Below are 24,139 nucleotides of genomic sequence, written 5' to 3'. Positions count from 1 at the left end.
GTCTGGGAACACCTTTTCTAAATAGGTAACGGGAGAGCTGGGCGTTTAATGGATCCGTAACTGCGAAGCCAACCTCCCCTCTGGCCGGGGTTTCTGGCGCCGCGGTGTGGCGTTGCCTGCAGCCCCGTCTGGTTACTGAAGCGATGCCCTTGGCCCCGTCCCCAGGGGTGCCCGTGTCCGGCCGTGCAGCGGGCCCGGTGCCCTCCGCAGCTCCTCGGGGCCCCGCTGGCTGCGGGCAGCTCCTGCGGGAGGGGTGCGCGCTGCCTGCCGCTGGGGCTGAGCAATCCGCGGAAAATGCTTTTACCCGGCTGCTGGGAGATCGCCTAACGCCCTGGAGCTGTACCTGTAAGCGCACGGATCAAACAAAGGGGCTCGCTTCACGGGGGGCCGGGGGCCCCCAGGCGTGGGCCGCAGCTGGAGGGCTCCGCGCGGCGTCGCTGCCTCGCAGGGCGGCAGAGCTCGGAGCGGCCCCGGCCCCGAGCCCCCCGGGCCTGGCGGCGGCCTCCCCTGCCCGGCGGCGAGAACGGGCGGGGGGGCCCGGCCCCGGGCAGCGGCGCTGCGAGAGGTGCGGCGGGGCCGGGCCGGGGCGGAGCGGGGCGGCCGCGCCTCCGCCCCCCGCCGCGGCGGCTGCGGGCCCGGTGCGGAGCGGGGCCGGGCCGGGGGCGGGGGGCGCGGGTGGAGGGAGCCCCCCTCGGGGCCGGCCGAGCAGCCCCTCGCGGCCCCGGCCATGAGCTCCGCGGCGGCCAAGCGCGGGTCCCCCCCCCGCAGCTGGCTCAACCTGCGCCGGGCGACGCGTGAGTAGCGCGGGGGGGACGGGACCGGAGGGACCGGGGGGGGGGGCGGCACCGGCGGGGCGCGGGCTGCAGCCCCCTCGGGGGCGCCCCCAGCCCCGGCAGCGGGGTGGCCGCGTTCTGCCGGCCGCGATCGCTGCCCCGGGAGCGCGGGGGGGCTGCGGCTGCGCCCCCGTCCTGGCGTGGGCCGGGGAGCGCCCAGCGCAGCCCAGCCCAGCCCAACCCAGCCCCGCGGGGCTCCCGCACCCGGCACGGGGGCCGCCGGGTGCCCGGGGCCGCGCAGGGACCCGGGACCGGGGGCCTTCAGCCCGCCGAGGCCGTCGAGCAGCACGCGGAGCACGCGGCGCCCCTCGAGGCTGGGCCCTGCCGGGGCGCTGCCCGCCGCCTGCCCCCACGCGCTGAGGTGGCCGCTCGAGGCTGCAGCAGTGAATGCCGGCGTTGTGTGCATCTTCCCACCAGTTCCAGCGTTTAGTTCAGCCCGCAGTGTGGGAAACGGGCAGTTCCCAGTGAAATGGCGTGTAGTGCTTGGACAGCCTTAAAACGTGCTCTTCTGGGGGCGCCGCCATAGCGAACGTGGGCGCGTAATGCCCCCGGCACAGCCTGCCGGGCTCCGCCGCACCGTCCCCACGGTCAGAGCCGCAGCAGGTGGCGGAGCTGAATCCTGTCAGCTGCGATTTACAGATGGAAACGTCTGAGGGGGCCGGGAAGGGGCTGGTGGGGAGGGCCTGGCCGCCTGCTGCACCGCCTGCTCCCCGGGGTGGGCTCTGGTGAGCGTCGGTCAGTAAAGGGTCCGGCGCGGCGCGCAGGGACGGCTCCCGGCGCAGTGGGGCATGCCGTTAGGAAACTTTTACGGGGCTCTGGAGTTTTCCATTATTCATTCCCTCTCTTCTCACAGCATCTGTTTGGATACGTGCTAAATACCACACTCTCCTTCTCTGGAGTTCACGCTCTCACCAGCCTTGTCTTTGCCTTGCTCTCCTCGCGCGGGCTGGCTGAGGGCCACCTGCTTCTCCCTGCTGCTCCTCCTAAATCCTCAGCAGGTAAACGGAGAGGCGCAGGCCCCCTTCTCGCCACGGATGGGGGCACACCATGGATATCAGTCACACTTTCTTTCCCCACTACAAAAGCTCAAGTTAGTTTCAGGAGTGGCTTTCTGTGAACCACCTGCTGTGTTTTGATACAAAAGTGTTGTAATCAATAGGAAATTGATTTTTTGGCACTTAAAGTATCAATAGTGTGCTAAATACAACAGGATCCGTGATTTTTTTTTAATCTACTAACATACCAGCAATGATTTTCTTCAGTTCTGGCTACCTTTTCTGGCAAAGGGTGCGTAGAAACAGCAGAACTATGCTGAGCATGTGGTACTCGAAGAAGACGGTGTTGATGATGATGAATTTTGGGGCTGGAATTGTCTTAGCCTGGCTGATCTTTCCGTGCAGTTTTTTTCCTATTTTAGGGAGAGTTTTGTTCAGTGCAGGTCTCAGTGCCCGTCCTCCTTGCAAAGAAAAGGAGAAAAATGAAACTTGTCTCCTGGTCCATGCATCTGTGCCTGCCTCGGTGTCAGCGGAGGCTGCCGCAGCCAGCAGCACCAGTGCTGGGGGAGAGCTTGCCAGGGAGGAAACAATGGTGTTTGAACTCGTTCCTCGGGACTGGTGGGTAGAGTCATTTCAATGTTGATGAAGTTCTGCTCTAGGGATTTAACTGGGCGGCAGTTTGTGTCAGTGCTGGCAGGATCCAGCCCTGCCGGCCCTTCCCCAGGCAGCGCGCGGGTCTGGCCCCGCAGCCCCGGGCCGGCTCCGGCCCCGCAGCCCCGGGCCGGCTCCGTGGGCACATCCCCTCCGCGGGAGCAGGCGTCGCTTCTGGGCGAGCAGCAGCTGCGCCGGGGGGTGCGCTGCCCCCGCCGTGTTTTCTCCTCTCCCTTCCCCCCCGCAGCCCCCAGAGAGGCTTTCCAGGCTCCTGGTGCAGCAGACGCTTGCTGCTCTGCGTGCTCCCCTGGGAAGAAGGGGAGTCCCACTCAGCAGGCCAAGCACAAAGCTCGCGCTGCCGCAGGTGTGAGGCCGAGGGCCTGCCGGTGGCGGTGGCTCTGCAGACGTGGCCAGGGGCTAGAGAAATTCAGCAGCAGCCCTCGTCTGTTGCTTGGCCATGCTGCTTTTATCGTCTGTGCTCGGGGCAGTCCCTGCGATGCAGGGGAACGCAGCAGCCAGGAAGGCGAGCAGGAATGGACAGGACGGGTCCTCGGGGCTGGCGTCCATCCCTCGTCCCCCTGGGGCACCACCACGGCTGTGCTCACACCAGCCGTGTTCCCTGAGCCTATTTCTCGTGTTGAGGTCCCCTCCTTTGGGCTCAGTGTCACAAACCCAGCAGTGCAGCTGGTCCTGGCCCAACGTGTGCCCCAGGTGCTGCTGACCAGGTGGTGGCTGCAGCCCAGCAAGGAAGCAATCAGGCACAAAGTGCTCCTGCGCTGGCCCACGGCTCCTCTCAGTTCTGCTCACTGCAGTTTTGTTCAGCTGCTGCTACCCTTCCTGCACAGGTATTTTCCATAAACCTTTGTAGGGCTGAATTTATATCCCAAGCTGACAGTGGCTAAACCAACCAAGAGAGGTCTTAAAAGAAAAAAAAAAAAATCACAATTTGCATGGATGGATTTAATTGATGAGGATTTAGCCTCTATGGAGGCCAAGTCAACATACAGAAAAATGCATTTTGATGTAGACAAACCTACAATAACAGGCCTGGGGCAAGAGGCCAGGAGGGAAGCTCACTGCAAGGGCAGAGTTGCACACCCCAGTGTCCCACAGAGAGACTGGGAACTGTCCCAGGGTCGGTCAGAAAGGGGCTGGGGGGCTTGCCCGGGTTTGGCCCCAGCCCCGTCTCCTCCTCGTCACCTGCTGGTGCCTCAGTAGGGGAGCTGAGCACCACCACCACCGGGGCTCCTGCTGGGGGCGCGGGGGGAAAGGTGCCGTCTGTGCACGCCGCCTGTGGGAGGTTTTAAGCCCAGCACTTCTCTGCTCGCTCAGATTTAGGGGAAAAATTCCATTGTGTGAGCCAGGGGAAAGCTGGAACAAAGTTCTGCCACGATCTTAAAACTTGAATCACAACCAGGTGTCTGCGCGGGGTGGAGAGCTGGAGCGGGAGCGGTGCTGGCAGCTGCGCGGGCTCAGCAGCGCCTGCTCACGGTCCCGTCCTCGCCGCGCCCGCCCGGGCGCTGCTGCCGTCGGCTCCCCGTGAACGGAGCCGCTCTCCGGGGCGACGCCTGGTGCGGCCGAAGCGGCTCTGCCCCGGCCGGCGGGGCCCCGTCGAGCCGCGGCGCTCGCCCCCCGCTTCCCGCAGCATTCCTCCCCCCAGCCCTCCGACGGCACAGCTACCGAACAGCCCCGCTCTTCATGCCGATTATTTTAATCACAAGCGTGTCTTGTCTCCTCAGCCGAATTTCTTTCATAGACGGCGGAAAGTGAAATTTGTGCAATGTCTGTAGGAGGCTGAAGAAAGGGCCTTTGTGCGCCCCGTGCGCGGGGCATTGGGCAGCCTCCAGCAGCACCCTCCGCCACCCCAGAGCTCCCAGCTCACGGGATGAATGCTCCGCTTGTCCGGAGAGCGGGACCTGCTCTTAAAGCCGGAGCCGGGCCCCCCCGGCTAGTCCCACCGGTGGCCCCGGCGGGGCAGGCGCCGTGGGCACGGCTCCGTGGGGCCGGCCGAGCCAGCCCCCCCCGGGCACCCGGCAGTGAGGGCAGCGGCGCCGGCCACCCCGGCCCCCGGGCCGCGGCCCCAGGATGTTCCTGTACTGGAAGAAGCGGGGCGCGTACGAGCTGGGGAGTCTGCCCCCCGCGCTGGCAGGACTGGAGTACGGGGCGGTGGAGCGCTTCTCCTGGAGCTCCAGCCTGGACATCACAGAGGAGCTGGCGGGTAGGTCGCGGGGGCTGGAGGAGTGCGTGGCTGCGGCGATGGGCTTGATGAAAACCCTCTAACCCCTGCAAAAAGGGAGAGGAACTGGTGTGTCCAGGGGACGGCAGGGGAGGCTCCAGCTGGGGCCAGCAGCGGGAACGGGGATGCTGCGGGTGCAGCTGGCGAGCGCCTGGCGAGCCGTCCCTGCACCAGCACCTGCACGCGGCTGCACCGCTTCCTCCCGGCGCAAAAGACGTCTGAAACAGCGAGTGACCGTGGTGTGTGCGGTGACCGCCTTGCCTTGCTCTCCTGCCCTGACCGTCAGCAGGAGTCACCGGGAGAGCCGGGCGCGACGAACCAGCAGGAGCGGGGGGAGAGGGGCTGATGGCAGCGGGATCCCTCCCCTGGCCCTGGGAGTGCCCGTGGGGACCCGGGCACCCTCCTGCTTCTGCCAGATACCGGGGGCTGCCTCTATATGCACCTATCAGTGAGCTCCTCTGTGGCATACTTTAGGTCCTGCCACGTGCGTGAGCTCCCGCTGCTGCGGTCAGTGTTTGGATAAAGCCGTGCCGGTGGGCAGCGTGTCCCCGCGGGGGGACAGCAGGGGGCTGCCCGTGGGCAGGATGCTGCGGCTGCGTCCCAGCACCGCAGGCTGCTGTGCCCGTCCTCACGATTTCAGTGAGTTTGGAAAACTTCCCCTCACTGGCATGAAAGAATTTCTTATTTGTTTCCGTTATTATTCATAATAGGTCAAGTGAAATGATAATGGTGGCGGGGCGGCAGAGGAGGGGCTGGAGCAGCCCAGCGGGTGCTGCGGGGCGGCAGCGGGGACAGAGCGCCCATTGTGCTCCCGCGGTGCGGGGCCGGCGCGTGGGCAGCGGGGCCCCACGGCAGCCGCGGTGCTCCCGTCCTCTCCCACGAGCGCCGGGCCCGGCCCTGCCCGTGGGTGCCCGCGGGGTCCCCGTGGGGGTGCCCCAGGGCAGGCAGAGGGGAGGGCAAACACAGCCCTCACCCTGCTGGGTGCCGTGCCCTGTGGGGACCCGGCGCCTGCGTGCGCCCCAGCACCTCGCGGGCTCCCCGGAGCTGCCGCGATGGGTCCTGAGAGCGGAGCCGGGGGAAGCTGCAGCCTTGTGGGTCTCGGCACAGGGCGGCTGCCGGCAGCCCCGGCTCCCCCGCCCCGACAGGGCAGGAGGCAGCAGCTTTTCCACAGACTAAACCTAACCCGGCCTTGGCCGCGAGCCCGTCCCGCTGGGGCCGGGGCAGAAGCTGTTTTTGTTGGCAGGAGGGATGCAGAGGGATCGGCTGTGGGGAGCGGCGGGGAAGCCCCAGATGAGCTCCTGGGGCTGGGGCCGCTGTGCCCTGCCTGCGCCAAGCCCTGCCCGCGCCAAGCCCTGCCACGGCTCCGCGCGGGACGAGCACGCCCAGCCCAGGCCTCCCGCGGGAGCCCCCGGCACAGCCGCCATCCCTGTCCCCGTCCCCAGCTGCCCTGCAGGAGGGCGCTCGCTTCGGGACCTGGTGCCCGCCGGTCTGCCGTGAGCCGCCCGCAGTCTGTTATTTTTAAACTATTAGATGCGACGTATAACAAAAGCCTTCAAAATAGGATTTGTCCCAAAGGCCGATTTAACTGTTAGGACTTAAAGCAGCTCATAAGCCCCTTTGGGGGCTGGCGAGCGGCGGATTTAGCGCTCCCAGCGCTGCCCTCGCAGCCCTGGCCCGTGCCCGGCGTGGGAAGCGGGTGCAGGGTGATGTCCCGCGCCCCGGCTGGGGCCGTGCTGCTGGGGTCAGCCGCACCCCCGGCACCTCGGGGCTCCGGTCTGCGCCGCGGCTGTCCCGGCGCTGCCGCCCGTCAGGAAATAAATCTCCATATTAGGGAAGGTTTGGGGCTTTGGGCCCATTCCTGAGTTTGCAGCAGTGGGAGTTTGGGGAGAGCAGCGTGCGTCATCGCTGGCAGTGCCTGGCGCCTCCGTCCCCATCCCAGGGGCAGCTCCTGGCTGCCCTCTCCCGCCAGCAAGCCATCCCAGGCCCGCCTGGCCCCGCGTTTCGGGGGTGCTGTGCACCCCTGTGGGCAGCCAGCAGCCCCCCGGGGCACTGCACGCCCAGAGCAGCAGCCCCACGCTTTGGGGCAGGAGTCAGCGGGTCCTGACACTGCCGGGGCAGCGCAGGGTGCTCGCTGCCCTTCTGCAGCAGGCGCAGTGCTGGGTTTTGGGCATGGGGTTATGGGGGGTTGGGCAGCCAGGGCGTTTTCAGAGGCTGCCACTGCTCACCAGCTCAGGAGATGGTTTGTCCCCAGCTGGGCTGCCAGCTTCCTCTGCCCTGCGCCCAAAAGGTGGGCCCTCGCTGTCAGGGACCCATCCTCCTGTACGGGTTGTGGGGCAGGAGCAGCCTCAGCTGAGCCCGAGCACTTTGCTGAGTTACAGAAGCGGTGTGTGTGGAGTGCAGGGGCGGCGGGCCCGGGGGCAGCACCCACACAGCGGGCAGGGGCGGGCACGGGGCTGTGGGCGCTCAGGGCCCCCGGGTGCCCCCGGTGCTAACCCTGGCTCTCACCCACAGACGAGCGGTGCCCGGCGGAAGAGAAGGGGCTGCACTGCCAGCACCCCGACTGCACCGACAAGAGGAGGGCAGCCAAGGTAGGTCCTGAGCCGGGCAGCGCCGCTTTCCTGCTTCGGCTCTGTGGGCGAGGAGGGGCAGCGGGCACGCGGCGCTCGGTGCGCGGCTGTGCCCCGCTCCTCTCGGCAGAGCCGGGGCGGGTGCAGGCTCCTGCGGTCTCGCCCTGGCTCCCTGGTGCCTCCGTGTGCCGGCAGAACCGGTCGGTGGAGCCGCCTGGCCGGCAGCCACGGGGCGCTGAGCAGCCCGCGCTGTGCCGGAGCCGTGAGGCCAGCCCCGGCCGGCCGAGCCGTGCTGCCGGGAGCTGCTGCGTGGGGGGGGCCGTGCTGCCCCCTGCCCTGCGCAAGCTCGTTCCCGTGCGTGCTGGTGGCGTGGGGCCGTGGGAATCGCAGCAGCAGCGCCAGTTCGCCAGCCCTTGTGGGAGAGCCCCAGGGAGCGCCGTGCCTGCACCCTGCTGCTCCTGCTCCACCCGCTGGCCCCGGTGCAGGAAAAAAGCCCCGGGCAGCTGATGTGACCTGGCAGGGAAGGGCAGCGGCTCCTGGCAGCTGCATCCCCTGCGTGGCCACCCGTGGTGAGAGTGCCAGCCCCTGCTGGGCATGCATCTCTCGGCAGCGTCGCGGTCCTGCAGCCCGTGGGTATCCGCGGGCTCGTGCACAGCTGGGATTTAACTGCACGGCGGCAGCTTCCCCGTTTCCCCACCTGGTGTAATTTAGGCTAATCTAATTGAGCCCGTCTGTCCTGTTCCCGGTGGGAGCGCACCGCTCGGCAAGCCGGCACAGGCAGCGTGGACGTGCCCGGGAGGGAGGGATCCTCTGCGGCAGCTCACGGCTGCGTACCGGGGCTCGGTGTCAGTGCTGCGGGGAGCGGGTGCCGTGCGGAGCCGCTTGAGGAGCAGCTGCACTGGTGCCATTTGTGCCCGCGTTCATTTGGCCGAGCAGCAGTGGAGGTGCAGAGGGATGGGACTGCCCTGGGCCGCGCAGGGCCCCGGGAGTTAAGCAGTGCCCGCGGCTGGAAGTGCCCCATGCCACCTCTCCTAATCTTGTTGATCGCTAATGTAAAGCCGGAGTGGATTTAGGGCCCCTTATCTCTGGCTGCTCGACCTGCTGGCTCGGTCCAGGGCTGTCCTCACTGCTGCTGCAGCGCCGGCCGCGCCGGCTCCCGGTGAGTGCCAGGGTTCCCCTGCTCGGTGGGTCGGGGGCTGTGGCTGCGGGGAGGGAGCGCGGTGCTCGGGCCCTTCCCCACTGGCACGGCCGTGCGGCGTGATGCTCGTGGCCTCGGCTGGAAGGCCACCACAGGAAAATTCCTGCAGCAGCAAGAGCGATGGCTGCTTAGTCCTGGAGCCCTGGCAGACACCATCGAGGGCTTTTATTCTGAGCAGATGAGCGGGGCTACTCTGTTTATTGAAATTAGGCACTGGCTTTGGAGAGCACTGGGGAGGAAGTAACGACGCAGTGACCTTTCAAGCACTGAGTTTCAGAAGGGCTTTGCTCACCGGCTCCTTCAGAGCCAGGCTGATCAGAGGCAGCCCCGCGCCGGCAGCCCGCCCAGCGTCCCGGACCCTGCTCCCGCGGGAACGTGGCCGCGTCGAGGGCACAGGGAGCCGGGCTGGTGTCTCCTGCTGCACGACCCCCCCGTGGCGTTAGGGGGGCGCGACCCAGCACCGCCTTGGCGCCCTGCGGCCGGTGCCAGGCGAGGGGTGCGCGGTGCCGGGCACGGTGCTTGCGGTGGATCCGGCGCGGTGGTCAGCAGGCGTGTCGTGGCCGTGTTTGCACGGGTGGAGCTGCTGGGTAAACACTCCGGCAGGGACACACGTGGCGCTGGGCTGCGGCCGGTCGCCATCAGTGCTGGGAGGGAGCCGCACGGACAGCCCTGCCGCCGGCACCGGAGACCCCCGAGGGACAGCGCCACGGGAGGTAGCGTGGGGTGGGGGTCCCAGGCCGGGAGCCGAGCTCGGTGGGGATCGGCGCGGCTGGGGCCGGGATGCGTGAGGCTGTGCTCGGGGTGCAGTCTGGGCTTGGGCTCTCGGGGCCCTGGGGCTTTCCCCGGGTGGGTGCACATGGAGCTGGGGGGTCAGGGCAGAGAAAAGCACCCAAACCCAGGGGTCTCCTGGCTGCCTGAGCATGGTGCCTGCCTCCAGCTGCCCGAGAGGTGCCGGTGGGGCCCCAGCAGGCTTGGCTGGTGCTTGCTCCTTCCTGGCCACGCGGGATCTCCTGTGCATGGCTCTGCGGGACGCGACTGAGTGACCCCACCGCGGGGCCGGACCTTGTGACCCTTCTGTCCCTCAGGGTGTTTCTGACCTGACCACAGGTGCTTGCTGGCAGCCCCGCAGCAGCCACGGGTTTTAAGCCTGCCCAGGGTAAGGAGAGGCTCAGCTGCAGCCGCCGTGCCCAGCCGTGCTGTGCCATGCCCGGCCGTGCTGTGCTGCTCCCCGCTGCCCACCTCATCTGCTAGCACTGCGCTCAGCCGAGCCCAACAGCCACCTCCTCCCATCGCCTGGGCTCTGCCAAAACTCTGCACGAGTGGGCCAAGTGGGTTCAGGCATCCTTTGCCTTGGCCTCATCACGGCAGCAGCTGTGCTGCCCCGTTCCTGCCCCGCCGAGGTCTCTGGTGGCCGTGTTTGGGGTGCGGGGGGCAGCCTGGGGAGGAGAGCCCGTCTCCGAGGGCGGGCAGGGGCGGCCGTCACCGCCGCAGCCCTGCCGAGAGCAGAGGGGCTGCACGGCCACGCGGCACAAGGCCGGCACGTCCCAGGGGCCGGGCTGCATCAGCGGGTGCCGCGGCGGAGGCTGCTCGGCAGTGGGTGTCGAGCAGGGGCAGGTGGCCCCGGCGGGGAGCGCGCGGGTGTCGGGAGCGCGTCAGCACTGACCTCAGCAGCGCCGGGAGGAAGGAGGGCAGGAAGCGGGGGCGGCTGGAGGTGCACTGGCGCTTCCTCCGCCGCGCAGGCAGGGCCCGCGCCTCCCGGGATGCTGCGCTGCGGCCGCCTCTCGCAGCAGGGCGGCTGCGGGGCCCCGCCGGCGGCTGCAGGGAGCGGGGACGTGCCCCCGGTGCAGGCTTGCAGCCACCAGCAGCACCACGGCCCCTGTTGCGGGGCCAGCCGGAGCCCCCAGCGAGGGGTCACGGGCCGTGCACCACGTTCGGGGCTGGCCAGGGGTTTAAAAATAAATGCTTGTGAATGCCCGGCTGAGGCTGAGGCCGGGTGCACAATCGGAGGAAATGCATCGGCTTGCAAGCATTGTTTTGCTGCAGACACTTGCTTCCTTCGTCCTGCCGTGGGGACACTGATCCTGCAAACACAAAGGGGCTCTGGAGCGGCCCCACAGCCTCCCCGGGAGCCGGCAGGGGCCTGGCGCGCCCTCAGCCCAACCAGGGGCACCAGCAATGTGTGGTGGCTCTGGGGAGGCTCGGCGACACGAGGCACAGGTGGCTGTCCCCTGGTCCCCTCCCTGCCCCCGTGGCCAGGCATCGTGCAGCCTTCCTGCTGCAGCCCCGTGGCTCTCGGGGGTCCCCGCGCAGTGCAGCAGAGCTGGGCAGGGGGCTCGGTGCTGCGGACCCACGCGCACGGCAGCACCAGCAGCCTCGTGGCTGTTCCCTGCTCTCGCTGCTGTCCCCTTCCCCTACCTTGACACTGCCCCTGAGCCAAGAGGCTCTGAGCAGAGCGGAGCACAGCCTGGGGTGGGGGTCCTGCTGCCCGGCCCCCCGCCCCAGCCCAGGGCTGCGCCCCGCAGGTATGCCACCACGCCGAGTGCCAGCAGCTGAACCACAGCAGCCCCCTCAGCCTGTGTGAGGTCTGCGACGGCCGCCTCCACGGCGCCATGCACTTCGACGGGCACATCCGCTTCGACTTGCCCCCGCAAGGTGAGCCGGGCTGGACGCGGCCGCGGACCCCTCAGCCGCAGTGGGACCTGTGCGGGGCTGGCGGACCCTGCGTGGGGCTGGGGGTCGCGGCACAGCTCAGCCCCACGCCTGTGCGCAGGCTCCATCCTGGCCCGCAACGTGTCCACCCGCTCGTGTCCCCCGCGCACCAGCCCTGCCTCCGACGTGGAGGAAGACGACGAGGGACCGGCGGACGGGAGGGGGTGAGCCGTGTCTGAGCCCCTGCTTGCGGCAGCTCGGGGCAGAGCGGGTGCCTCCGCGGTGCCCGGACCCTGCGTGTCCCCAGCCTGCGGGGCGCCCCGGTCACCCTGCCCGTGCTGTGCCTGCAGGGACAGGAAGAGCTCGGCGCTGAAGCTGCCCAAGAAGAAGGCTCGGCGCAGACACACGGATGTAAGGAACCGTCCCGCGCCCCGTGGGCTCTGCAGGGTGCAGGGGCTGTGCTGTGGCCCAGCTGGGACGGCTGGGAGCCCAGCACTGGGCCATTGGTGAGCAGCTTATCCCCCACAGGACCCCAGCAAGGAGTGCTTCACCCTGAAGTTCGACCTGAATGTCGACATCGAGGCGGAGATCGTGCCGGCCATGAAAAAGAAGTCCCTGGGGTGAGTCCACCTCCGCCGCCCGGTTACGGCCCCGGTGCAGGGGCCCCATGGGACCCACAGGGCTGGTGTCCCCGCAGGGAGGTGCTGCTGCCGGTCTTTGAGAGGAAGGCGATCGAGCAGAGCAAGGTGGACATCTACCTGGACCAGTCCAACACACCGCTCTCCCTCCACTTCGAGGCGTACCGCTTCGGGGGACACTACCTACGGGTGAAAGGTGCGGAGAGGCCTGCGGGGGGCCAGGCCCAGGCACCACGGGGCTGGGGGCTCTGACGGCTCTGCACTTCCACAGCCAAGCCCGGGGACGAGCTGAAGGTGGAGCAGGCAGCACGGGATGCCCGGTCGGCCAGCCTGCCCATCCTGCGCCCCGCTGGCACCGCTGCGCTCTTCGGGCCAGCGCTGGAGCTGGTGCCCGGCCGCCGGGAGGGTGCTGAGGTCCTGGTGAGTACCGGTGGTGGCCCTGGGGAGCTTGGGGATGGGGTCTCCCATAGCCCTCTATGCCCCCATGTCTGGTCTCCTGTATGGCCTCATGCCTGGCGGGCCGAAGACCTCCCTGGAGCCCCAGGCTCAGCTCCCAGCTGTGCTGAGCCAGCAGTGCTGTGCCGTGCCACACCGCAGTGCCTGCGCCAGGCGTGGCAGCTCAGCTGGTGGCCCCGCGGCCGTGCCACGTACGGGCTGGTACCAGAGCAAAGCAAACGGGCAGCTCCACACCCCAGGGCCCCGCGGGGAGGCTGTGAGCTTCCACATCGACCCCAGGGCTTGCCCTGGCTGCGCTCCCAGCTGGGACGTGGCCGCCGTCCCTCCTCGCCATGGCGCCTGGCAGCTGCCGTCTGCAGCCTCGGTCCTGCCCCATGGACCCTGGCCCCAGATAAGGCGTGGGGCCGGGCTCAGCACCACTCCCCGTGGGAGCAGGTGCCACCCTCATGGGGCCACGCAGCCACGCAGCTCCTGCTCCTGGGGGATGTGGCCCCAGGGTACCCAGCAGGGGAACAGCGGCTCTCAGCCCCGTGCCAGAGGCCCCTGAAGGCAGCACCCTGGCTGTGTGGCCGGGGCTGGTGGCTGCCCGCATCCAGCACTACAATGCCTGGCAGCGGGACCAGCACTCCCCTGCTGGGGCAAGGGGGCCGGCGGGCGTGGGGCTGCCCCCACGGCGGTCTCAGCCCCAGCCAGGTCCCCGAGGGCAGTCAGGAGCAGAGCTGAGCCAGGGCAGCAGGGCTGGTGTGACCCGGGATGCTTGGGGACAGCATGGCACGGTGAGCTACGGGGCCACTTTTGGAGCGAAGTGGGGTAGGTTCGCCAGGGCTCATCTGGGCACACGGCAATGGCCCAGGGTGTCTGGGGGTCTGGGGGTGGTGGGGCTCTCTGTGCCACCCGGTGCCCTCCCGGGAGGGGATGTGGCAGGGAGCAGGGATGTGCCGAGTCCCGTGGGCAGGCGGGGAGCTGCAGCCCGGCCGCCCTTTGTGCCGGGGCAAGGAGAGGGCAGTGGCCACGTCCCGGCATGGCCTTGGCGCAGGGATGCAGGGATGCGTGAGCGGGGCTGTGCCGTGGTGCCCGGGCAGGTGGGCGCTGCCTGGCTGGGACCCAGCTCCTGCCGCGGGCTGGGGGTCTTTGATCTTTGCCAGCGAATTGTTTGGGTCTGTTTAGCTTATCTGGCGAGGAGGGAAATTAGGTTTTCTGCGCTGGCCCCACCTCCTTTTGTTCGGAGGAGCCCGGCCAGAGCCTGCCCGACTTCACAGTTCAAGTTCAGAGCACGCCTGGGCGGGCGGCGCGGGGCTCGGGGTGCTCGGCCCCGCGGGATGCGCTGAGCCGCGGTGCCCCGCTCTGCCGGGGCGAGGGCGAGGAGCGGCCGCGTGGGCCCGCACGCAGCCGGGATGCAGGTACGCAGGTCAGTGCGGGCGCCGGCAGAGCGGGCTCGTGCCCCACGGAGGGCACAGCTCTGCGCGCCCCGGCACGGGACGGGGCTGCGGGTGTGCGGCGGGGGGACCCGTCTGCCCCGGGGGCTGGAGCCCTGGGGGCCGGAGCCTGCCGCAGGCACGGCGCTGTCTGCACGCAAGGCTGGCCTTGCTGTTGGGTTGTGTTGCGCTGTCGTCTCTGCCCCGCCGCCATCCCCACCCCGGGCCCATCCCAGCGGCACGGCCGCAGCCAGGCGAGGAGGAGAGCAGGGGCAGGACGCGGCCCCCTGGGGCTGGCCCCGCGTCGTGGAGTGTGCAGGGCCAGGCGCCCACCTGGGGACACCGCCGGCTGTCCCCGCACAGGCTCCGGGCAGGCGGAGGAAGAACATGACGGAGTTCCTGGGGGACGCCAGCATCCCTGGCCCCGAGCTGTCCCCACACGGCAGTGGCTCCCTGCCCACCAATGGCACCGACACCTGGAAGAACCGTGCCGCCAGCCGCTTCAGCGGCTTCTTCAGCTCCGGCGCTGGCACCGGCCCCTTCGGGCGGGTAGGTGGGCGCGCGGGGAGGGGGTGTGGGGGCGGCGAGGCTGCAGCCCCGCTGGGCTGAGGCGGTGGGACGAGGTCATCTGTGGTCACGCCCCAGCTCTGTGGGCAGCGCGGGGAGGGCTGTGCCTTGTCCCCTCCAACCCTGGCCCATCGGCTCCACGCTTCCTGGGCAGGAGGTGGATAAGATGGAGCAGCTGGAGAGCAAGCTGCACACCTACAGCAGCTTCGGGCTGCCCAAGCTGCCGCCGCAGCTCCGCTTCGACCAGGACTCCTGGGAGGAGGACGGGGATGACAGCAGCCTGGCGCTGGAGGACAGCTGGCAGCAAATCATCGAGGGCACGGAGGTAGGGCCAGGGGTGCCGGTGGCCACGGCGTCCCCACTCCCCGTCTGGCGCGGCACTAACGCTCAGCCCCGCAGGCCCTGACGCGCCGGCAGTGCCACCAGCAGGAAGCCATCTGGGAGCTGCTGCACACCGAGGCCACCTACATCCGCAAGCTCAAAGTCATCACCGACGTGAGTGCCCCTGCCGCCCGCCAGGGATCCCCGGCTACGGGTGCCCTGTGCCTCAGCGGCTCCCCCACGGGCTCCTGCTCTGTCCCCACAGCTCTTCCTCTGCTGCCTGCTGAACCTGCAGGAGTCGGGGCTGCTGTGCGAGGTGAGCAGCACCGCGGCGGGCCGGGGCTGCGCGGGGTCTGGGAATGGCGCAGTATCGCCGCAGGTGGTCTCGGGGGGCCAGCACGTGGCAGGGGTTTCCCCAGCATGGAGTGGGGTGCGTGGGGTTGGGACCCCCACCCGTGGTGCTGGCATGGTGCTGGGCCTTGTGCAGCTCCCCACCTACCCCACAGGTGGATGCCGAGCGACTCTTTGGCAACATCAGGGAGATCATCCAGCTGCACCGCAGCCTGTGGAGCAGCGTCATGGCCCCGGTGCTGGACAAGGCCCGCCGGACCAAGGCGCTGCTCGACCCCGTGGACTTCCTCAAGGGCTTCAAGACGGTGAGCGGGGAGCCCATGCTGTGCTGGGGGGCCGTGCGGTGCTGTGACCAGCGGTGACACCTCTGTGCTGCCCGCAGTTTGGCTCGCTCTTCAAGCCCTACATCCAGTACTGCATGGAGGAGGAGGGCTGCATGGAGTACATGCGAACGCTGCTGCGGGACAGCGAGCTCTTCCGCGCCTACGTGACGGTAAGGTGGGAGCAGCACAGGGTGGGGGCCGTGGCTGCAGCCGGGGCTGACACCTGCATGCCGCAGTGGGCCGAGAAGCACAAGCAGTGCAGCCGCCTGAAGCTCAGCGACATGCTGGTGAAGCCACACCAGCGCCTCACCAAGTACCCGCTGCTCCTCAAGTCCGTGCTGAAGAAGACGGACGACGCGCGCACCCGTGATGCTATCCTCACCATGGTAAGGGGCACGGCATGGGGATGCAAGCAGGTGGGCTCGAAGTGGGGCGGCCCCCAGCCCCTCACATCTGCTGCCCACGCTGCAGATCGGCTCCGTGGAGCACTTCATCAACCACGTCAACTCACGTATGCGGCAGCGTCAGGAGCAGCAGCGCCTGGCTGCCATCCTCAGCCGCATCGATGCCTACGAGGTGGTGGAGGGCAGCACGGATGAGGTGGACAAGGTAGGCTGGGCGTGCCAGAGCTGCTGTCTCGTGCCGCCCAGGCCGTGGCCTGCCCCTTGCTGATGCCAGCGGCTCCCCGCAGCTGCTGAAGGAGTTCCTGCGGCTGGACCTGACGGCCCCCATGCCCGGCACCTCCCCGGACGACACCCGGCAGCTCCTCCTTGAGGGCAGCCTGAAGATGCGGGAAGGTAAAGACAGCAAGGTGAGGACCACGGGGGACGGGGAGCTCGCCCCCCTGCGTGCTGGCCAGCACCCACGGTCTTGCTCTTGTCCCCAGATGGATGTCTACTGCTTCCTCTTCACCGACCTCTTCCTCATCACCAAGCCTGTCAAGAAGGCTGAGCGCACCAAGGTGGTCCGGCAGCCCTTGCTGGTGGACAAGGTCGTCTGTCGGGAGCTGAAGGACCCAGGTGAGCAGCCCTGGTGGGGATGGGGCACTGGGCAGCTGGCCCCCACCCCAGGGAGGTGCCGGGAGCCCTGGCTGGCCCCATGGTGCAGCTCACGGCCCCCCGTCCCCGCAGGTTCCTTCCTCCTCATCTACCTGAATGAGTTTGGGAGTGCTGTGGCTGCCTACACCTTCCAGGCCAGTGGGCAGTCGCTGTGCCGCAGCTGGGTCGAGGCGCTGCACAACGCGCAGGTGAGGGGTGCCGAGGGTGAGGGGGGCGAGGGGGTCCCATGCCTGCTGCCCACTGACACCTCCCCTTCCCCAGAACCTGCTGCAGCGGCTACGGCTGCAGGAGCTGCAGCGCGGGCAGTGCCAGCGCCTGCAGGAAGAGGAAGAAGAGGAGGAGGAGGAGGAAGATGGAGAGAGCAGCACCTCAGCCGCCAGCTCGCCCACTGTCCTGCGCCGCAGCAGCACCAGCCTGGACTCCCAGCAGTGGTACGGAGTGGGACAGGGGCTCTGCACTCCCCTGGGCACAGTGCCGCCCCCTCCTCACCTTCCCCGCTTTTGCAGCCTCTCGGATGGCTCCACTGAGACCATCTCGGTGGTGGTGGTGGATGGTGGTGATGAGCTCTCCTCCCCGGACTCGGACGTGGGGCCGTTTGGCTCACCATCAGACAGCACCTCCGTGAGCACCGGCACCTCTGTGAGCACCGGCACCTCCAGCAGCACCTTGATCAGAGAGCTGCCCACGGACACCCTGCCCCTGCCCCAGGGCCCGGCCGCCCAGACCAGCAGCTGCCGCTCGGCATCCATCGACAGCGCTTACGGCACGCTCTCGCCCGCCTCACCGCGGGACTTCACCCGGCAGCAGGATGTGGTGGCCGAGGAGGGGCGGGATGTCCCAACCCCGCGGCCGCCTTCACCCCGGCTGCGTCGCCGGATGCCTGTGCAGCTCCTGCCCTGCAAGGCCCAGGTGCTCAAGTCCAAGTCGGAGGCCAGCCTCCTGCAGCTGCTGGCCAGCCCCCCGGCCCCGCTCAGCCAGAGCCGGAGCCTCTCTGACCTCTGTGCGGCCCCCCCCAGCCCCCCGCTCCCCCAGCGGACTGGATGTGCCCCGGGGCACCCAGCCACCCCCAGCGCTGGCAGCAGCAGCGGTGACTCCACTTCTGAGCTCTCGGAGCCGGAGGAACACGCAGAGACCCCAGGGCCCGCCCTGGGCCAGCCCAGCCGTGGCCCACAGCCCCCCGCCCGCCGCACCCTCTCGGACCCGCCTTCGGCACAGCACCGCAAGCTGACGATGGCCCAGCTCTACCGGATCCGGACCACCTTGCTCCTCAACTCCACGCTGACGGCCTCGTACGTGCAGCCCCCTCCCCTCTGCTCGCCGTGCGCCAGGGCCCCATGCTAACAGTGCTTCTCTCTCTCTGTGCCTTGCAGGGAGGTCTGAGAGCTGCCAGGGTGGCGAGGATGAGGATGGACGCGCGGCCGCTCCGAGGAGCTCCTCCTGCTTCTAACCATAGCGTAATGCCAGGGCCGGGTAGAGCGAGTGCCCGCCAGCTTGTGCCAGGATGTCACGCGAGCATGTGTGGGGACATGGAGCGGCCCCCTCTGGGAGGACACGTCCCGGGCAGGGCGGCACCAGGCTGCCCATTTCTACCCAGGGAGCGGCCGTGTGGGGCCGGACACGACGCATGGCTCGGGCTGAGCCCTCGCCCGCAGAGCGCTGGGGCCAGGCGGTGGGGTGGAGCAGGGCTGCGCCCGGGAAGGCTGCGGGCTGGGGCGGCTCCGGGGGGAGGAGGGATCGTGATGTTGGCGGCGGTGAGCGGAGAAGGTGCGAGAGGGCCGTGGCGCGGGCGGCACGGAGCTGCCGGCGCGCGGGGCGGGAGGCCGGGGGTGGTGGCAGGAGGGGACGGTGCTGGGCTGGCGGTTGCCACGGGGCCTGGTCAGGGCAGTTTGGTGGGAGGCAGCGGCTGTGGGTGGCCAAGGCCAGTGTAAGGAGCGAGGAGCCTCGGTGGCACGGGCTGACATGGCAGGGGCCGAGTGCTGGGTGCCGTCCCATGCCAGGCTGTGGTCCATGGCCCAGTGGGGAGTTGCTGCCCATAGACATGGCCCACACCGGAGCAGGGCACCCTCATGGAGTGTGTTTTTATTTAGCTTCAGGCTGTCCCCGCAGCAGCACTGCCTGCTGGGACAGGGAGGTGACGGCGGCTGTGCCATGGACACGCGCTGGCCAAGGCACTTGTGCTGGCTGCAGCGCGGTCCTGGTGGGTGGGGGCCAGTGCCGTGGCCGCCCCTCCTGCCGCTGTGGTCCGGCCGAGCAATAAACCTAGCTGTGTGCACGCTTGTGCCTGCCTCGCCTCTCCTTTGGGGCACCTGGGGCAGCCCCCAGGGCGCTGTGGGTTGGGGGGGACAGGTGTGGGGCACAGCCAAAGGGAGCACAGCCTGTGGCGGACACCACAGTGAGGCTCACGGAGACAGCTCCAGGCTCATCACCCAGGGTGTGGGTTAGGGTCTGGGGGCATCAGCTCTGCCTGGCAAAGCTGGGAGTCCTGTGCGTCCCCCCGGCCCATGGCGGGGCTGTGCCAGCGGTGGGGGGGGGGAATGGGAGGGGCGCGGCGGGCCGGCGCAGGTCCCTCCTGCGCGGCACTCCCGTCATGTGGTTTTGCACCCTCTGGACTCATTTCCAAAAAAGCATTTCCTCCTGCTGCGATTGAGTGTAAAAGCCTGCCTGGGGAGGGCTGGCACTCATTCACCACGCGTCGCGCGGCGGCGATGGGGCGCCGGGGCACCCTGCCCTCACGCTGAGCCTCCCTGGCACTGGGGACCCCGCGCTCTGCTGCGCCCACCACCACCACCCGGCATGACCCAGCCACGTCGGCTTCAAGGATGAAGCGCCACTGCCCAGGGGCAGCTTCGGTGAGTGTGGTGGGGCTGGGGTCACTGCAGCCGGGATGGGAGCAGCCCCGGTGTGACCAGGCTGTGGCTGTGGGTGGCATGGCCACAGCAGGCATGGCTGTGGGGACTGTGGGCAAGGTCACAGGGACAATGGGCACGGCACAGCCACAGGGCACAGCATGGTGATGGGAACCACGGGTATGGCACAGCCACGGGACTGTCGACATGGCCACGGGGACTACAGACACAGCCCAGTCACAGGGACTGTGGCATAGCTTGGCCTTGGGGACTGCAGCTGTAGCCACCGGGATGATGGGTGTGATGTGGCTGTGGGGCTGATGGCAGGGCACAGCCACGGGACCACCGACAGGCTGCACCACGAGCCTGCAGGCACCCATCAGGGATGCTGGCTGCAGTGCTGCACGTGGTGGTAGCTGAGGACACTGGGGCAGCCGAGGGGACTCGGTGGCTGGGTGCTCCAGTGCCCGCGGAGCCTGCAGCCGGAGCCGCGTTACGGGTAGGGGTGGCGCTTGCGCAGCACAGGAAGCGGTGGCCCCGCGGGGTAACCGGCAGCAGACGGCAGCTGTGCAGGCAGCTCCCTTCCTGCGGGGCACCCCCTGCCTGGCACTGCGGCCCCTGCCCTAGCGGGTGCCCAGGAAGGGGCAGTGCCCTCGCGTGCCAGCAGGGCCCCGCTGCGGGAGGCTCGTGCCTCGGTGGGGCTGTGCCGCTGACTCAGACGTGCCGCTGGCTGCCGGGCCAGCTCGTCGCGGTGCGTCTGCCCTGATCTGATCGCGGCGCTATGCAAATGGGACAGCCTGTGCACTGTTTCCAGTCCACCGGTGGCGGGTTTAATAGAAAATGATTCAGTCCCTGTAATCGGGGCAATCTCGGCTGGGAAATCCAGTCCCTGGTGTGGAATCCCCTGGCTCGCTGCCCGCCGTGGCTGGGCACGCAGTGCCTGCCCCATGGACCCCACCCCCTGCCCACCGCGCTGCCGGCAGTGGAGCCGGTGCGGACACCCCCTGCGCAGCCCACGCGGGGGCTCCCCTCCGTACAGCACCCAGCACCCCAGACGGGGCGGCGGGGGAGCGGTGACCTAGTTTGGGACGCACGTACAAAGCACGATAGCATCGAGGGAGAGCATGAGCTGGGCATGGTTTCCTCTCAGGGAGGAAATCGCCTCATCTGTGAGGAAGATAAAACAGAGGAAAGTAAAGGGAGGCAGCATTAACCCTCACGCGCCCAGCCCCTGCATGCAGCATGGGGTTGAGTCCCAGCCCGGGCTGGCTGAAGGCGTCCCCGGCTGGGTGCCTGTGGGCAGCAGCACCAGGTCTGCCCGTGCACCAGCCTCCCTCCTCCCCATCCCTGCCCGAGCCCAGGCAGGGTGGCCCCCGCACCCCCGCAGCGCGTGCCCTGCAGCCCAGGCAGGAAGCCGCTTACTCAGGTACCGAGGGGAAAGCACGGCCCAGGGGCTGCCGCGGGGCATTCCCAGCCCTGGGCCGCACACCCGCGCAGCCCTGGGGCACGGGGCCACCTCTCCGGCTGTCCTGCCCTGAAGCCAGTGTGGGGCCCGGCAGGGGCACCAGCATCCACCGGCCTTGCGATGCACCAGGCTGTGCTTGGCTTGGGCTCAGGTGGTCAAACCTCAGTGCCAGTCCCTGTTGCCTGATTGCGCGTGGCTGGAAGCACGGTAAGCACGACAGCCCAGCCCTGCTGCACGGCTCCCCGGGGCGCCCACCCCATGCCTGGGTGCCAGCTGTCTGCAGCCCTGCCCTTTCCCTGCCTGCAGGTTGTCCTGGCAGTGCTGTGGCTGCTGGCAAGCGGGTTGCTGCCCCTGGGCTGCCAGGACTGCGCTGTGTCACAGGGGCAGCAGGGCCCAGCGCAGCTGCCCGCCCATCCACGGAGGCTCGCTGCAAAGCCCACCTGCCCCACCGGGATGAACTGGATCGATGAGGCTCGTCGGTGCTGCCCCCAGTGTCCAGCAGGTGAGAGAAGTGCAGCTGGCATGGCACAGTACGCCAGGCACACGGCCTGCCACATACATCATGGCATGGCACTGCCTGGGCGTGCAGTAGTGGCCGTGCCACTTGTCACCCTGCTGCCTGCACAGGGACGTACCTGAAGAACCCCTGCTCGAAGCATGGCAATGACAGCGACTGTGCAGCCTGTCCCGATGGCACCTACCACTCCCAGCCCAACACCCGCACCAAGTGCCATGTTTGCTATGAGTGCGACCACCACGGTGAGCTGGCAGTGCCCCGCGCCGCGCTGTGCTGTGCCATGCTGTACCACCCTGCTCACCCCCACACCTGCAGCTTTCCAGAGCGTGCTGAGCAACTGCTCGGCCACCAGCAACGTCGCCTGTGGCTGCAAGCCTGGCCACTTCCGCAGCTGCCTGAACGAGCACTGCAACGAATTCTCCTGCAGCAAGTGCCAGCTCTGCCCGGGGAGGCTGGTCCAGCGGCCCTGTGAGTCCTGTCACCCAGTCCTCGGGGTGCCACCCCCTGGGCCCACCGCAGTCCTGACATGTGCCCTCTCCCCAGGCTCAGACACGCAGGACACGCTGTGCGGCAGCTGCAAGCCCAACTTCTACGCCAAGGGCAGCGAGTGCCGGCCGTGCCACATGTAAGCAGCATCCCGGGAGGGGTTGCGTGGCCGGCGGTGCAGCGCGGTGCCCACGTTCCCTCTCCTTGCAGGAGCACCCCGGAGACGTGCGGCGAGGAGTGCCAGCAGGCGTGCGGAGGCAGCGCCCGAGGTGCGCGGGGCAGCGGGGCTGGGGGCGCCAGGGCAGCGGGGTGGGCACGGCTCTGTGGGACACCGCGTTGCTCCCTTGCAGGCTCGGGGCTGCAGTACCTCCTGCTGGCCCTGACTGTGCCCCTCTTCATGGGCGCCTTCGTCATCTACAAGAGGAGGTGGCTCCAGCACAGGACCCTGGTGGGCAGCCCCCTCCTCACAGTCCCACCCCAGGGCTGCCCCAGCCCCACGGCCTGCACATTCTCCCCCACCCAGGAGGCTGTAGCGACGGAGACAGTGCCGTGCCAGGTCAGTGCCTGTGACAGGGCGGCTGCGGTGGGGGGTTACCAGCCACGGCAGTACGGTCCTCATTGGACCAGGTCGTGTCTCCCCCAAACAGGTCTGTGAGCACAGCCCCAGCACAGCGAGGAAGAGCCCCGAGTCCTGGGCCTTGCACAAGTGCCTCAGCGGAGCAGCACTGCTGGATGGCGGCGTGGAGCCCTCAGCGCCCCAGGAGCCCCGCACAGCGCGGGGCCCCGACTCGCGCCCCCGCAGCCCCCAGCGCTGCGCCCTGCTGCAGGGCAGCCAGCTCTACGCCGTCATCAATGCGGTGCCGGTGCGGCGCTGGAAGGAATTCATGCGGGTGCTGGAGCTGCGGGACATGGAGATCGAGCTGGTGGAGATGGAGGTGACCCACTTCCGCGACCAGCAGTACGAGATGCTGAAGCGCTGGTGCCAGCAGACCAGTGCCACGCTTGACCGCATCTTTGCCGCCCTGGAGCACATGGAGCTGGCGGGCTGTGCCGAGGCGCTGCGCCAGAGCCTGTCGGCGGGACCCTGACCCCACGTCCCCAGCCTGGGAAGGCAGCACCACCGGCTGCCCCAGGGTCCCCTCCTAGGCTGTATTGTGACCCCGTGGGCCCAGGGACAGACACATCCCAGAAAAGCAGGGTCCCTACGGGACCACCCTGCCCTGGTGCCGTGGGGCGCCGTACCCCTAAGTATTGTTACTTATGCCATGTAGACATTTTATGTCAGTTATCCAGACTGTGGGCTCAGGCTGCAGGAGCAGGACGGAGCTCCCCTCCCCAGCCACCCCCCACTATTTATGTCCTCCTGCTCCGGGGGCTGCATTGGACACTGCCCCCGGTTCGCAGGTTGCCTGGCCGGGCTCCTGGGCGCGTGCTGCTCGCGGGACGAGCGGGTGCCGAGCCCGCTGCCAACCCATGGGATAGTTCTCAAGTCCGCCGGGCGGGTGCACTCAGGTGGGCCTGCCCCCACCCCAATAAAGTGGCGTGTTCTCCATCCTCTGGCACCCGGCCCTTTTTCCTGGGGCTGCTGCTTGCCTCTCAGCACCGCGCTGGGGCCAGCGGGGCTCCACGTGCCTGGGGGCGCTGCGGGTGACGGCACCGTGGGCGGCACAGCGCAGCCCCACGGGAGGAGGGCAGGAGGGACCAGGCGGTGAGGGCAGCCCCAGGAAAGCGCGGGGCACTGCTGGAGGGGATTAAACGTTTTAATCGCCGAAACGCGGAGGGTCCGGGGCAGACGCGAGCTGCAAGTCTCCCTCTGGTGGCTCCGGAGGTGGGAGGAGAAGGAGCGGAGCCGGCAGCCCAGGGAGCTGCAGCAGCCGCCCGGGCAGCCTGGCTGCCCACGGCCCCGGAGCTCCCTGCGAAGGGCAGCGTGCGCAGGGTGGCGGCAGGCGGGTGGCGGCGGGACGGGGCTACGGGCACGCGGGGCAGTGGCGGCGGGCGCTCCTCCGGGACGGGCGAGGCGGGAGCGCCGGGGCCGTTGGCGGCGGGAGGAGGGTGCCGAGGCACGTCCCGGCTGGTGCAGGGCCTGCGGCGGGACCTGTCGGCCTCCTCCCGCCACGAAGAGCCTTGTGCAGCGCGCGGGGGTGCTACGCTGCTGCGGGGAGCGGGGGCTAGTGCTTCGCTATATCCCCTTTCTTGAGGATGATCTGCCGCTGCCAGGGCGCCAGCTTTGTCTCATCGTACCCAAGAGTCCTTAGCTTTTCTGACTGCTCCTTCTCCTTCTCCTCCTCCTCTCGCTTCAGCTTCTCTTGCTCTTTCCTGCTCGGCAGCAGAGGGGACGGGGTGCTGTGGGTCACTGAGCCCAGCCGCGCGCCCACCCCCCTGCCAGGGAAGGGGACAGACGGCACTCACCGTTTCTGCTCCCTGTGAAAGCAAAGGGACAAGATGCCGTTAGTGTGGGCTGGGGGCAGCTGGCCAGCACAGGCGGCCCCCAGCCCGCCCTGCTCACCTCTCCTCCTCCAGCTTCTTGCGCAGGATGTCCCTCCTCCAGGCCGGCATGCTGGCCAGGC

General features: G+C 68.7%; 2 protein-coding genes across 8 annotated transcripts; both read left to right on the top strand.

Moving 5' to 3' along the window:
* Positions 1-8: 8 nt before the first annotated feature.
* Positions 9-18,534, top strand: PLEKHG5 (pleckstrin homology and RhoGEF domain containing G5). Of its 4 annotated transcripts, none has more exons than XM_080563859.1 (22): positions 9-345; positions 7,227-7,303; positions 11,003-11,132; positions 11,251-11,353; positions 11,480-11,540; positions 11,658-11,749; positions 11,827-11,963; positions 12,039-12,187; positions 14,002-14,187; positions 14,360-14,530; positions 14,605-14,700; positions 14,792-14,842; positions 15,033-15,182; positions 15,260-15,370; positions 15,437-15,586; positions 15,672-15,809; positions 15,892-16,011; positions 16,087-16,219; positions 16,331-16,446; positions 16,520-16,689; positions 16,765-17,547; positions 17,629-18,534. In XM_080563859.1, exons 1-22 carry the CDS (start codon positions 144-146, stop codon positions 17,636-17,638), a joined length of 3,336 nt encoding a protein of 1,111 aa, XP_080419985.1. In that variant the 5' UTR covers positions 9-143; the 3' UTR covers positions 17,639-18,534. The 4 variants fall into 4 exon arrangements, with proteins under 4 accessions (XP_080419985.1, XP_080419986.1, XP_080419988.1 ...); XM_080563860.1 differs by lacking the exon at positions 9-345 and adding an exon at positions 596-794; XM_080563862.1 differs by lacking the exons at positions 9-345; positions 7,227-7,303 and adding an exon at positions 7,331-8,441.
* A 141-nt stretch (positions 18,535-18,675) lies between these two features.
* On the top strand, positions 18,676-23,740 carry TNFRSF25 (TNF receptor superfamily member 25). Of its 4 annotated transcripts, XM_080563867.1 has the most exons (6): positions 18,676-19,107; positions 20,876-21,071; positions 21,197-21,328; positions 21,402-21,711; positions 21,783-22,128; positions 22,220-23,740. In XM_080563867.1, exons 1-6 carry the CDS (start codon positions 19,078-19,080, stop codon positions 22,658-22,660), a joined length of 1,455 nt encoding a protein of 484 aa, XP_080419993.1. In that variant the 5' UTR covers positions 18,676-19,077; the 3' UTR covers positions 22,661-23,740. The 4 variants fall into 4 exon arrangements, with proteins under 4 accessions (XP_080419993.1, XP_080419991.1, XP_080419992.1 ...); XM_080563865.1 differs by having other exon boundaries at positions 18,676-21,071; XM_080563866.1 differs by having other exon boundaries at positions 18,676-21,071; positions 21,197-21,554; positions 21,630-21,841; positions 21,923-22,128.
* Positions 23,741-24,139: the final 399 nt, after the last annotated feature.

Source organism: Anser brachyrhynchus (genome assembly GCF_964034855.1).
Source record: "Anser brachyrhynchus genome assembly, chromosome: 21".
In the NCBI taxonomy this organism is placed as follows: Eukaryota; Metazoa; Chordata; class Aves; order Anseriformes; family Anatidae; genus Anser; species Anser brachyrhynchus.
The sequence above is the reverse complement of the archived record's forward strand: the minus strand, read 5'-3'. Positions and strand labels throughout refer to the sequence as shown.